Source organism: Pteropus vampyrus, unplaced genomic scaffold (genome assembly GCF_000151845.1).
Source record: "Pteropus vampyrus isolate Shadow unplaced genomic scaffold, Pvam_2.0 Scaffold40, whole genome shotgun sequence".
Classification (NCBI taxonomy): Eukaryota; Metazoa; Chordata; class Mammalia; order Chiroptera; family Pteropodidae; genus Pteropus; species Pteropus vampyrus.
In genome coordinates this window covers 2,397,916-2,411,603 of record NW_011888821.1, presented here as the reverse complement: position 1 = coordinate 2,411,603, position 13,688 = coordinate 2,397,916, and the positions used below count along the sequence as shown (strand labels likewise).

Genomic DNA, 13,688 nt, shown 5'->3' with positions numbered 1-13,688 from the left:
AGAATAGAGTTCAGCCCTGCCAGAGGAAGTAGGCGGTCCCCAGCCGCCCCTCGATGCCCACCCTGGGCGGTCGTTGGTCCGGTCTGGAAGCAGCAGGGGTCTCCGCACGCGCTGCCTCCAGCCCACTGGGCGCCGCCTACCTGCCGCGGGGCCGTCAGGGTCCCGTCCACGTCGAACAGGCAGAGCGCCGGGCCGCGCGCAGCCATGACCTGAGATTCCACGCCGCACCTAACGGGACTCGTTGGCACCTGGAACTCGTCACGGAACTTCCGGGTTCGACCCCTGTGCCGCAGAGCACGCCGGGAGGAGAAGAATCTACTCCCACAATGCTTGAGACCAGCTTTAGCTGGTCTCTCTGGACTTCAGATCCCAGGTTGCAATGCGCCATACGCAGGCTTGGTGCGGCCGAGCATGCGCCCTTAGAGATCCCGGGGGCAGGTGGGATTCGCTTCCGGCAGCAGGCAGCCGGGCCATGGTAAGAAGGCGGGTGGTGGACACTGAGCGAGGTGACGCGCTTTTGGGGGTCGGAGTTAGACCTGGCGTAGGCAGGCAGGCGCCTGGGGTTGTGATATGGAAAATGCGCAGGAGACACCTCTGGCGTGGGTTACGGTTTGTTATTCCCGGGCTTCCTCTGCTCAGGTCACGTGGGCCAACAACAGCGATAACTAAAAACCCACTGAGCGCTCACCGTGCGTCAGGTGCATCAAGTCCATCCAGTGCATTTGAGGGCTTTAAAACCATTATCTCGTTCAGGATATTCTGAATCCCTATCTGATAGTTGAAGAAACTGAGGCCCAGAGAAGTAGAGTAACTTGCCCAAGGATGCACACACAGTCAGTGACTTTAGGAGCCAGGATTATCGGAACCCAGGTCTGGTTTCAAAGCCCAAAGCATCTTTCACTGTACTGCTCACAGTGTAGAACTATGCACCTGACAAAACCCTTGTGCTTCCGTTTGGCGCCTCCATCCCTCCCTCCTTCATTCTTCCTTGTCCCCTAAACTAGGCAAAGAAACCACCAGTTCCCTACAACACTCGGATGACACTATAACCTGACAAGAGATTCGCAAAGTTATTGTGCTAAATATTTCACGGACCTGTTGTCCACTAGAGACGTTGTTCAGTTTCCTGCTTGGGGGAAGTTCACATAGACTTATGGATCCAGTGCCCAGCCCGGAGTTGGCGCTCCCTAGGCGTTTACTGAATGAATGAATGCTGCACCTCTTTTCCTATGTACCTACTTGAACTGCCTGGAAGAAAGAGGACCAGTGTGAGAGTCAGATTCTGCCCCACTCACTGGCTGTGTGTCTTTGGGTGAACTTCTTACTTTTTCCGGGCTTACTTTCCTAGTGCTAAAGTGGAAGTAGTGGTTCCTGTCTCCTACAGCTTTTGTGACGATCACAGGAGGTAAAGCATTTGGGGTTTATCTTTCTTTCTGTCTTTGGCAGTAGCAGTGACCTTGCAGGATTGGTGGGAGCCTCCGTGTAAGATGCTTTGCAGTTGTTGGTTGTGTGATGAGCATGATTAATTTCCCTGAGAGAAATGGTCTCCCATCTTCCTTCCAGGCTGCTCTCCTCCGAGCCGTGCCACGGTTGCCGAGGCCAGCCATGTGGGCGAGGCCTCTCTACGGGCTGCGGTGCTGCAATCGGCAGGATCCCAGGAGGTGGGTGGGGAGCAGGTTGCCCATCTCGAAGGAGAAACCACCAGGCGTGGAGACAGAGAAATTCCAGATGGTCTACCGTTTTGATGCCATCAGAGCCTTCAGGTACTTGTCTCAGCTGAAGGTGGCACAGACAGCCCTGACAGTGGTGGCCCTGCCACCTGGCTTCTACTGGTACTCCCAGGGCCTCATGACTCTCGACTCCCTGTGCCTCGTGGGCGGGATATCTGGCTTCGCCCTGGCCATGCTGTGCTGGATGAGCTATTTCTTCCGGAGGCTGGTGGGTATCTTGTACGTGAATGAGACAGGCACCATGCTGCGGGTGGCCCACCTGACCTTCTGGGGTTGGCGGCAGGACACATATTGCCCGGTGGCTGACGTGATCCCCATGACAGAAAGCCGGGATCGGCCCCAGGAGCTGTTCGTGCGGATCCAGCGATACAGTGGGAAGCAGACCTTCTACCTCACCCTGCGCTACGGACGCATCCTGGACAGAGAGCGTTTCACGCAGGTGTTTGGGGTGCTGGACACGCTCAAGTGAGCAACTGGGTGTTGGGCTTCCGGGTAGTCCTGGGCCACCTGGATCTCCGACAAAGGGCTGAGGATGTGAGTGAGGCCGAAGAAGGAGATCTGGCAGCTGGGGACTTTGCCAGGGCCCCTGGGAACTTGTGTTTTGGGATGAGGAAATTCACGTGGCAGATGCTAGTAACCCAATTTGGGAAGGAGACCTCCCGTGCCCATTTTTGCTGCACTGTGTATGACATTCAGTTAGGTAATGGCCAGAAGTTTCTGTTAAGAGCCAGTTCTTGGGGGAAGCTATGCCGGCTTCACTCCGAAGTACAGCGCTGTGAAATGGGAAGACAGGTGTGGCGGGGGGAGCAAGGACTTGGGTTCCATCCGGGGTGGGGAACTAACTGTGTCTCCGAACCTTGGTTTTCACATTGTAAAATGGAAAATCCTGCCTGTCTCATGGGATGGGTGTGCGAATAAACAATAAACGTCAAGTGTTTTGCGAACTCAAAGAGAAAATGTTAATTGTTACTTCAGAGGTGATGGTGGGGTGGACCCAGCAGCAGACGGGACGTGAGGTGAAGCTGAGGTGGGTCATTTCATTCTGTTGGGATGGTAGCTGCTCAGTGGCTGGGGCAGGAGTGTCATCCGCGTGAGCCAGCACTGCTGCTGAGACCACATTCACTATGCGGGGGTCTAGGGGCTCTCATGTCAGATGTCTCTGTGGACTCTGTTCCCTGGGGCCTAGTTTTTGCCTAAAGAATAGATTCTCAGACCCTGGCTCCACGTGCGGAGTCACCTGGAGAGCTTTTTAAAAATATCATTACCCAGGCCCATGAGCAGGGTCCCCGGGCGATTTTCTTGTTTAGCCTCTGTTGACAGTCGCTGCCCAGAAGTCTCACCACACTGGGAGGTGAGAGCCTGGATTCTCACCAGCCTTGGCATGAAAGAGCCTTCACTCCGATGCATGGTCTGCTCGCGCAGTACCAGCAGAGGGCACACAGAGCAAACGCATTATCCTTCTCTTTATTCCAGAACTGAAGTCACAGATCCCCACCTGACGATGGGAATCCGGTTAGGGCTCCTGCAACACATGCGTAGGGTGGCACTGGGGAGCTGTCCATAAAACCCCAAATTAGCATCAATAAAAACAGCAAAAGTCGCCTGTGTTCAACTCCTGGAGATTCTGGTAGTAGCTGAGCATCTGTTTTTATGTTTCCCAGGTAATTCCAAGGCACCCCGAGTTTTGAGAATCATTGTGTGGGGTTTACCCTTCCCCAAAGTTGTGCAGCAGCTTTTCTGGAAATGGGAATAGTCTTTAGATTCAGGTGGACATTTGGGCAATTCCCCGCTTTGACGGTTCCAAAATAGTCACCTAATAGTAATACCCAAGTGTACATAGGAGGTTCACTGAATGTTTCTAGTAGCAAAACAAACAATAGCACCAACAAAACTGGAAGCAAACTAAGTTTCCATTAGTGGCAGCACAAATAAATGTTAGCAGATGCATACTGTGGGACATTATTACATGACCCTTGAAAAGAACGAGCTATGCTGGTATGAAATGGTAACTGTGGGGGTCGTGTTGCATGGAAAAAACAAGCTACAGAATATAATTTTGTGTGATCTTACGTTTTCAAAAATGCATACGTTCCAAATTGTTAACAGTTGTCACCTCTGTGGATAGAATTGCAGGTAGGAGAGGGTGGATGAGGTAAAGGGAAGGCTTCCATTTTAACTTTATAACCTAGTTATTGTTTAAAATTTTCATAATGAGCATGTCACCTGTCGTAACCCATGAAGAAAACTGCTGTAATAAACACAGTTTCTTTTTCCATCCTTTTCTCCTCACGTCAGCTTTCTAGGTAAAGAGAAAGGTTTCTCAACCGTGACATCCTACTCTGGACTTGGAAGCTGAGTTGACAGTAGGAAGCATTTCAGTTGAAAGCGTCAGGATGTAACCGTGTTTGTCCCTTGTAGACTGGTTTTCCTTCCTGTCTGCTGAGAAGCTTCTGGACTTTGCACCTCTCCACACCCTGGGCTGTGTGTAATTTAGGCGCAGGGCACAGGGTGGCCTGTGGCATGTCGGTTTTCATGTGGTAGTTGCTGTGGACTGAATGTTGGTGTCCTCCCTAAAATTCACGTGTTGAAACCATGATTCCCATTGTGATGGTGTTAGGAGGTGGGAGGGGCCCTTGGGATTAGGGTTAGATGGGGTCACGGGGATAGGGCCATCATGAAGGGATTAGTGTCCTTGGAGGCCAAGACAGCGCGCACCAAGGAAGGCCGTGAATCTCGGAATCAAGAGGAGGCCATCACCTAGAACCTGACCGTGGACTTCCGGCCTCCAGAACTGTGAGAAACAAATGTTTGCTGTTTAGGCCGCTCAGTCCATGGTGTTCTGTTACAGCAGCTTGAGCTAAGACGAAGTTCTGCAGGCCAGGGGGAGGTCGGCTCTCACTGGGGACCTTCATGGTGTGCACAGCTGACAGCCATTGTCCTTCCTGCCCCAGTTACCACAAATGACGCTGACCTTGTCCTAGAGCCAGATACCCCACCCCAGCCCATCATTAAATGATCATGTTTGATGCGCTCCCCAGAGCAGATCTGGCGGGCTTAGCTGCTCGTGGGGCCACCCTGGGAGTGAATTGCCCAAATAACTAGGGTTGGAGCTCTCTTTTCGCTGCTTTGTGACTTTAGGACTTGAGGCCCCAAATGGAAAGCAACAGGATCCCACAGGCAGAGTCCAACTTGTATGGCATTGTTTTGATTATGCAGCATTCAACTATAAAATCTTTCCCGCTTAGAGTTAATCCGGTAGGGCCAGCACCATCTGGCCATGTTCGTACCGACACCAGTGACAAAACATTCATTTTACTGATTAACAGTGGAAATCTACTCCGGGATTCAGTTGGGCTTACCCGTGTTGGGAAGCAGATTTAATATCGACGAGTGGGAACTTGACTGACAGAAATATAATACTGTTGTTTAGAGCTATATATGAGACACTGTTCATGGAGATGAAGCGGTGAAAGGAAGTACCAGGGATTAAGCACCTACTATATGCCAGGCGAGTTTTGCATGATTTTATTTAATCCTCCCAGCAACTTTCAAGTTGGAGAGCCAGAGAGAGGCGGCAGAGGTGGGGTGGAGCATATGGCTTTGAAGCCAGACTTCTCGCCTGCTTGAATCCCAGCCCTGGCACTTCCTAGCCGTGACCTTGGGCCAGTTACACAGTCTCTGTTCGTGCCTTGGTTTCTTCACTTGTGAAGCTATGATCATAAAAGCACACATTGGGGGTCAAGAGGACTGACTGACTACATGAAAGACACTTAAAATAGCTCTTGGTCCAGGGAAGCGCTCGATAAGTGTTAGCTAGCATTACGGTTTTCAACCTCATTTTACAGATGAGGCTCCTCCAAGAGGTGAAGTGACTTGCTCAGGTCAGCCAGCTAAAGCACCAGACTTGGGTCATTCTACTGCATTATCCTGCTTCCCCAGTGGGGACGGAGAACAGAAAATAGAAAACAGTGACTTTTTTCAACAGTATTCGACCTTGAGGTTCTGACACCTTCTACCCACCCACCTCAGGATTGTTATGTTTAGGATCTCACACTAATGCTGACCAGTTCAAGTCCACGTTCCAGTGGCCAGGCTGGCTGTGAGAGAGGTCTTTGAGCGGTTAACAGTCCCTGTCCTCAACCAACCCCAAGCTGACTGTGTGCATGCACCCGCACGAACGTTTACACACTAATACATCATCTTTCATCTGTTTGTATCCTGGCTTCCAATCTGTGTGATTTGGGGCAGGTTCCCTTAACCACCTCTGAGCTTCAGTTTCCTTATCCTAAAAATAGAAATACAAATACATCACTCACAGGCGTGTTGTGAAAATTATAAAGCACCAGTAGAATATGCTTGCATGTCACAGATGCTCAACAAATGATAATTCTCACTATCTGTGATTATTTATAAAATACGATTAATGGTCGATGTTGCCTTCCAAGTCAGTCGTTTTCATGGACATGTTGGCGGTCCGAGCTGGAGGGAGCTTTGGAAATGTGGTCCAAACCATACATTTCATAGGGGAGAAAAATAACGGCCACTGAGGCAGCTGGGAGCAGAAGTCGGAAAGGAACTGATGATCCCCACTTCCAGGTCAGGACACCAGGAGGATGAAGGGCCAACTCACTCCCACGGCTGCTCACTAAGTGCCTCCTCTGTGCCTCCCCACGTTGCTTCTGCCTCCCCGTTGATTTGTCAGTCATCAACTTACCACCTCAGTCGACTGAGAGAAGCTGATTTAATCGGTTTGGGGCAGGGCCCAAGCTTTGGGATTGTTTAAGAAGCTCTTTAGGGTGACTCTGAACTGCATCCAGTGTCACAGTTGCTGTCCTGGGTGTTTTGGATTCTGTGCTTTGCTTTCTGCATCCATCCCATGTTTGTCCTTGTCAGGCCACCAGGTCATCTTGACTGATAGAGCCCCCACCGGCCTCCCCGCTGCCCTGTTTGTCACAGCGAACACTCAGGACAATGTAAAATGCATGCTGGAATAGCCTCTGCCCCAAATCTTTGGTGTCCTCAGCACTGCGAGGAAGGCCCGTGCCCTCCGCATGGCACAGTAGGCCTCTGGATCCGCGTCCTGCCTCTTCTTTGGCCTCGTCTCCCAGCGCTTCTGGTCGCCCTCCCTGTGTGATCTAGTAATGCCGAACAATGTGGAAAAGCCCCCTGCCTCGCTTTGCCGCGGGCCTTCGGGTAGCCATTCTCTTGCCTTCCCTCCTCCTCCGAGTCACTGGAGCACTTCTTGCTCAACCTCAAAGATGCAACTCAGGCTCAACTGTCACCCTGACGTGGGGCCTACCCTTTGTGCATGTACCTCGTCCAGGGTCCTCCTGTCCCTGGTCCTTGGGCTAGTTACTGTGACCTTTGCCCCGCTAGAAGGTGAGCTGAGGGTAAGGACCACACCTTGTTCATCCCTAGCACATGGCATGTCCTTGATGAACTCTGGTGAAGTTAACGGCCTCACCGGGCTTCCCAAACCCAGCACGGACTTATGCAGGCGCTGTTCCCCCAAGACATCCCTAAGTGATGTACGACTGGAGCTTCGTGAGTACTCACCCACTTAATTACTCAACAAAACCCATTCCCAACCAAAAAGGCCACATTCACTCAGATGTTTCCATTATAAATATATTTTTTTAAATTTAACAATACTGATTAACACAGGAAACATTTAATTCATGGAATTGTGCATATGGTCATCAATTACATGTTAATTTCTTTATCATTTATTGGCACTGTCAACAGAATACTGTAAACAAGATCACTTTGTATGCGTGAGTTGGCGATGCTCCCTAGCTATGGTTTCCTACCATGAGCTGATATATATAGATAGATACATAGGTATAGGTATATCGATGTGCACAATTTTGCATGGTTACTGAGTGTCAGTAAAAATTATAAAAAACACCCATTTATAATAAAAGGGAGGATGTGCTAAGACTTGCTATTACTGGACCTTGTTTTCTGTAAAAGTGACAAAATTTGCTAGAGACATTTACTAAACTCTATGGCACTAATGTAGGATGGATTCATTTCCAGACCGTCGGCCACAGAAGCGCTTCTCCCTGGGCTCTGCCCTCGTCGGCCACCTGTCTGCTGGACCTCCTGTGTTTTCACCAACCTCCTTCAAGTTCCTCCGATCTTGAGCTCTGCTGAGAATTCTTTTCCTTGAAATTCTTCCAGCTAGACCCCTACCCCCAAAGGAGATATCTCAGGAACTCATTATGCCCTGAGTCAACGAGAACTTGGTAAATGGCTTAAAAAGTTTTACAAGAATAACTTCCCTTGGTAAGGAGGAAATAAATCTGGAAATGATTTTTCCAGATAAAGTGGTTTCATTTCTCTGTCAGTGCCCCGTGGGGAGAGAACAAAATATCGGAGCCACTCTCTCCACCAAAGAGAGCCAAGTTTCTGGTGGTGCCCTGGCTTAAAAATCTTCTGGTCTCCAGAACCTTATTGTATGTTGGCATCCAGCGCTTGAGTTCGCGAGAGAAAACATACTCATGCCAATCAACGAATTACGATTTGGCTGGCATTTTGCTTGTTTGTTATGTAAGGCCTTGAACCTTAGGCTATTGCCTGTGGGCTCTGGATCCCCAGTGAAGAGTGTGAGACCGTGAACTGATGTGTCTTTGCATACGCTGTTCCCTTTCTGCGACACTCTTCCCTGCCTTGTCTGTTTGGAGGACTCCTGCTCATTCCGCAAAACCTGGCTCAAACGTCACTTTCTCCTCGAAATTGGGGCACTCCCTCCGATTTCCAGAAGCTCCTACACATACCTGTTACAGCACTTGCCACTCTGCTTTAATTGTTACTTCAAGAGTCTGTCGTGTGCAAGTGGGATGTGAGTCACTTGAGAGCAGGGACCACGTTTTATTTCAGGTTTGAACTCAGTGCTTAGCACTGGGCCTGGGATAGAGCAGGTATTATTCAGGTTTCATGAATGAATGATTGACCGAATAAATAAACGAATGTACAAACGAGTGAAACCTTGCAGAGAGGGGGAGGCATATATCTCCATTTAGTTTGCAGCGTAAATGGCCTTAAACACAATAGATCTCCATTAAAGCAAGGGATTAGCACTGACTGCAAGAATGCCAAGTGACCGGAATTCACTGTTCGCGTCTGCTCGGCATGTTAGTGCCTTTTGTTCTCAACAAAAACAGGTAGGTGACCAAGTCTGCTGAAGAATAGAAGCTGAAAAAAAAAATCACTTGGAGATCTTTGGATGATTAATTATTGAAAGAACAAAGTGCTGAATGGAGAACCTTGACATGCTCGTCTCCCAAACGGTCAAGCAAGGCACCGGGAGGTGAAGTGGCTCCCTTATGGACAGAGAATAGAAGCCAGACTTCCGGTCTCCCCACTAAACAATCCTTTATTGCTGTAAGGTTACCAGATGCTCCTTTTAGGAGCATCTGAACTCAAATCGGTTCCAAGAATGTCTAGCTTCCAGCAGCGTTTCCTTAGCCTCTGCCATAGTGCAATTCGCCTGTAAGTATCACGTGTCCAGTAATCTCCACACTCACTCGTGTCAGGAAAATCTCTAATTTGGACCGGCAAGGACAAGGAAACCGCCTCGAACTGGCAGGCTGTTTTCTCCTGCGTGGAGTTTTGGCGCCTTTAATTCGTGATGCTTCCCTTAGAATAATCCTAGTTTAGCAAGTGACTGCATCTGATGGAACAGCAGTTCCCCCTAGGGCTGCTCAGAGATGGCACAAGGGTGGATGAGCCAAACGAGAAAAGGAGCCTCCTGCGGGAGGGGTCCAGGGGCTGACCCTAGATGCCTGGGACACAGGAGAAAATGACTCTATTACTGCAGGACCTGGGCTCAGGCTGCTGGGCAACTGGCTTGTGCTTCTGACCCTTCAGCTTAGGTTGTGTCTCTGTGTCCCCTGCTCAGGCTGCAGTTTTCTTTCTAGAGGTCATGGCTGACATTTAACAAGTGGGGGAAAGGTTGGGGGACAGCAAGTAAGAACCACTAGTGATGCCACCCAGAGATCCTCCAATGCTCCGTCAAAGACAGAATTCATGGGTTAGAGGAACCCCCAGATGCACTGAGAGATGTGGCCCAAGCCTTCAGGAGGCCAGAAGACCCCTTCCCACGCCCCCCTGGCTCCGTCCTAATGTCCCTACTATGCTGCCTTCATGTGATCTGTCTTTCACTGAACTGTGGTGCATAGGACAAGCTCAGAGCTCTGGGGGCTGGGTAAGAGGGGGCAAGTGTGTGTGTTTGCATAGGGCAAGGGAGCCAGCATCCTTGACCACAGAATACAGTGCTTGGGAGGGACCAGGACCCAGGAGTCCCAGCCACCAGTCCTAAGAACAGGTGTCATTCCCTTTACTGGCTTCCAAAAAAATTGTTGGGGTCAAGGGCAGGCAGATATCTGGCCAGGACCCTCACGACCCATCATGAGACTCTGTCCAGGGTTCATGCAGAATTTCTGGGCTCAAACCAACAGGCACCATTGGCTCTGCAGGGAGGAAAACCACAACCCGCCCCTCCCCCCTCCCTTTCCCCCAAGCCACCAAAAATGTCCCCTCCCCACACAGCACCCTTCCGTGTATGCATTCACCTCTGATACTTTAAGTGAAAAACATGAATTAGGCAAACTAATCAATTTGACAACTGTTGAGATCGGGGCTTTCTCAGAGCGTAGTGGAAATGGCTTCTTTACTTGAAGTCGGCTAAGATGTCGCTGAAAATATTGAGGAACAGGTGTGCGTGGTGATCCCTGAAGACCAGAGTGGGACGGAAACGAATGGATTTGTCACCGCAGCCCCCCAACACCACACCTGAAAGCAACGGCGGGAGGCTGGTTAGGGGCTTGGGCTCCGGGGGACAGGCCGTGAGAGCCGGGAGGGCTGACGCACGTGGCTGCCCCCCACTCACCCACGTCGTTCTTTCCGGCCGGGCTGCCGTCTGTCCTCCCTCCCACCCACCCCCACTCATCTCCATCCCTTCCTCTCTCCCGTCATCTGTCTCATCCATCATTCTCTTCCTTCTTTCCTTCCAACTTTGAATGCCTACTCTGCCGCCCCTGAACCAGGTCCAGGGAGAGAGAAATCCTGAGATGAAGTCCTTGCGCTCTAGAATTCATGCCGTGGCGGGGAAAGAAAATCAGAAGACAAAGAAATTGCAAGTGGGGGACGGGTCAGAAGCACGCGCACCGGGCAGAGCCGTCAGCGGAGAGGAAAGGGCCCGTTTATCTTAAAGGGCGACCGCCGCTGACTTGCTGGGTGTCCTTGTCTCCGCTGCTTAGCATCTCTGAGACTCAGGTTTCTCCTTTAAAGAGGAGGAGAATCGCCCTGCCCTTCACGGCTGGTGCAGGGGTTCCATAAGATGGTATAAGCGGAAGATACCGCAAGTGACACATAGTAGGTGCTCTCATCCCATGACAACATTCCTCTGCTTTACACTTTCCATGCCTTCTCATAGCTCTTAGGGAAGAAGTCCAGAATCTTGAACCTGATCCACAGGCCGAGGTGATATGGGCCTGGCAGCCCCTCCCCCACTTCGCCGCCTCCAGGCCATTGGGCCCTCATCGCACCCCATCCTTTCGGTTTCTCCAGCCCTGTAGGCTCCATCCTGCCTCAGCTGATTGCACACATCCCTCCCTCTGCCGGACATTCTTCACTGGGCCAACCCCTGTCTGTCTATTAAGACTTAAGGTAAAATGCCACTTCCTCAGGGAAGCCTTCCCTGATTTTCTGGGCACTTTACCCAGCGATTTGCTCTCTTAGCTCCTTTTCCTCCTTCCTAAGATTTATCGTTGCAATCAGCTATTTATCAAATAGTCTCTTCAATGTCACCCCTTCCTGCTAGACTGTAAGCTCCTTGAAAGAAGGGACCTGATGGCCTTGTTCGGCATCGTGACTCTCTCCAGTGTCGACGCCACTCGCCTTCTCAGGGAGCGTTGGTTGAATGAATAAGTGTATAAGGAACGCCCCTGGTAACTTTCTCTTCATTTGAGAGAGAACATTTAGACTAGTTTTAGTCCCGTGTACCTCTGTCCCCCCACGCCAGGTACCGGGGGGCACCGACGAAGCCTAGCCCCCACTCCTAGCCGCCTTACCTTTGTTTCTGGCTATTAAAATGAGTTTATTCCGTATGGATTCTTCTGGAGTGTCAAAGGAGCAGAAGGTGCCTCGTCCTCTCACTCTGCTGATGAACTGGGGGTACCGGGCCTGCAGTGGGGGAGACGAGGCTGGATCAAAGCCTGTCACCTGTGTAACAGCCTCAGATAACCCCCAGGGTCCAGCTTTTGGGCCTCTGCGTGGTCTGGCAGGGGTTGGGGGCTCTGGTTCTGGAGACAGACATCCGGTCCTGGTTTGAAAACCCGACTCAGCCTCTTTCTCACACTATGACCTTGGGGGAGTCACTTGGGTGACCTGTGCCTCAGTTTCCTCTTATATAAACTGAAGGATAGAAATGCTGTTGACCCCAATGCACTCTGATGAGAATCCGGTGAGGTGAGGTTTCTATGTCACCTCCGAATCCCAGGGCCTGGCACTAGGTAGGCGCTTTACAGATGTCAGCCATCTTCATTTATTAACCCTTTTTCTAGAAAAGTGGTGATTCTAGGAGGAAAAAAAAAGCTCCTCCGTACTCAGGGCTTTGGGGTCAGGGGTTGTCCTGGGATGAAGTGTGGCCCCTTCCCAAGTTTAAATCCACCCGGAATCTGTGAATGCCGCCTTGTTTGGACGCAGGGTCTTTGCTGGTGTAACGAGGGTTAGATAAGGTCACACTGGAGCCGGCTGGGTCCTTAGATCCAACGACTGGCATCCTAATCAGAAGAGGAAGATTTGGACACAGACGCATGACAGAGGCCATGTGACGACAGAGGCAGAGATGGGAGTGATGTGGCCGTGAGCTAAAGAATCCTAAGGGTCGTCGCAACCACGAGCTGCCAGGAGAGGGGACTGGGGCGGGCTCTCCCCCGGAGTCTCCAGAAAGCTTTAATAATACTGAGATCTTGATTTCGGGTTTCTGGCTTCTGGAATGGTCAGAGAATAAATTCCCGTTTTGAGCCACCCAGTTTGTGGTACCTGGTTACGGCAGCCCCAGGAAGCGAATACAGTCACCCAGAGTAGAGACTCTTGGTTCCTTCCCCCACTCTCCATCGTCCCTGAGAAGGACGGCAAATGGGGCTTGGATAACCCCAAATAATTTGAGGTACTGGGGGCAGAGATAGGGGGGCGTGTCATTTCGTTACAGTGTCTTGGGAGAAATTGGAGATACAGTCATATTCTGCTGATAACGAAGGCCTCACGTCTTATGCCAGGCGCTGGGCTAGGCGCGCACACACACGACCTTGAATCCTCACTCCACTAGCGAAGGGCCCATTTTGGTCTCCACAGGTGAGGAAACTGAGGCACGGAAGTCACTCCAGCACTCATTCTATTTGCTCTTGCACTTTGATTGGCTGGGAGCCAGTGATTTAAACACACTCCTCTCTCCCACTAGAGTGTGGAGGCCAGGAACAAGGTCACGTACATTCGGACACCCCTTGGGACCCTCGTGGCACACATGTGTGCATGCACACACACACACACACATGGGCTTAGTAACGGTCGACTTGATTGATTAATATGTGACCATGGGAACTGCCGTGTCCCCTCCTTACTACGGGGCTTCGATGGCTGTCTCTAGGCCCGTGTCCTTTTACCTCGCCCATCTGTGTAGCTCACTGGTTTGGGGTGGTCCTGTAATCTTACCTCCTTCCTGCCTAGAGCTTTGGAAGACCCTCATAAAGATTCCTAACTGTTCCCATCCCTTAAACGAGCCGGCTCGGGGGCTCCTAAAAGCAAGATGCCAGCCTTGGCTCGGGGATGTGTCCATGGAAACCTTTTGTGTGGCACCATCCTGCACCCGGACCTGCTTTGGGGAACACTGTCCTCCACACTCCTTCTCGGAGCGAGGTTGCCTCGGTCAGGGACCTTCAAGTTGCCTTGTCC

General features: G+C 51.0%; 3 protein-coding genes across 3 annotated transcripts in view; 1 reads left to right on the top strand and 2 right to left on the bottom strand.

Annotated features, from left to right (window-relative positions):
- The window catches only part of PMM2 (phosphomannomutase 2), a 17,788-nt gene extending 17,490 nt beyond the window's left edge, over positions 1-298 (bottom strand). Inside the window, exon 1 of the mRNA XM_011358355.2 lies at positions 141-298. Within this exon, the coding sequence (XP_011356657.1) occupies positions 141-206 (66 nt within the window). The 5' untranslated portion in view covers positions 207-298. The remainder of the gene's footprint in view (positions 1-140) is intronic.
- Positions 299-352: 54 nt separating this feature from the next.
- Positions 353-2,680, top strand: TMEM186 (transmembrane protein 186). The gene is made up of 2 exons (XM_011358354.2): positions 353-475; positions 1,564-2,680. Exons 1-2 carry the CDS (start codon positions 380-382, stop codon positions 2,197-2,199), a joined length of 732 nt encoding a protein of 243 aa, XP_011356656.2. The 5' UTR covers positions 353-379; the 3' UTR covers positions 2,200-2,680.
- Positions 2,681-10,297: 7,617 nt separating this feature from the next.
- ABAT (4-aminobutyrate aminotransferase) overlaps positions 10,298-13,688 on the bottom strand; it is an 80,319-nt gene continuing 76,928 nt past the window's right edge. The window contains exons 13-14 of the mRNA XM_011358414.2: positions 11,807-11,918; positions 10,298-10,526 (exon numbers count right to left, since the gene is read on the bottom strand). Of these exons, the coding sequence (XP_011356716.1) occupies positions 10,405-10,526; positions 11,807-11,918 (234 nt within the window). The 3' untranslated portion in view covers positions 10,298-10,404. The remainder of the gene's footprint in view (positions 10,527-11,806; positions 11,919-13,688) is intronic.

What these genes read in the sequence shown, in the direction of transcription:
- TMEM186 (XM_011358354.2), top strand. Translation starts at nt 380, where the DNA reads ATGCGCCATACGCAGGCTTGGTGCGGCCGAGCATGCGCCCTTAGAGAT. An exon ending in CAGCAGGCAGCCGGGCCATG is followed by an intron (nt 476 to 1,563) that starts GTAAGAAGGCGG and finishes TCTTCCTTCCAG; the next exon opens with GCTGCTCTCCTCCGAGCCGT.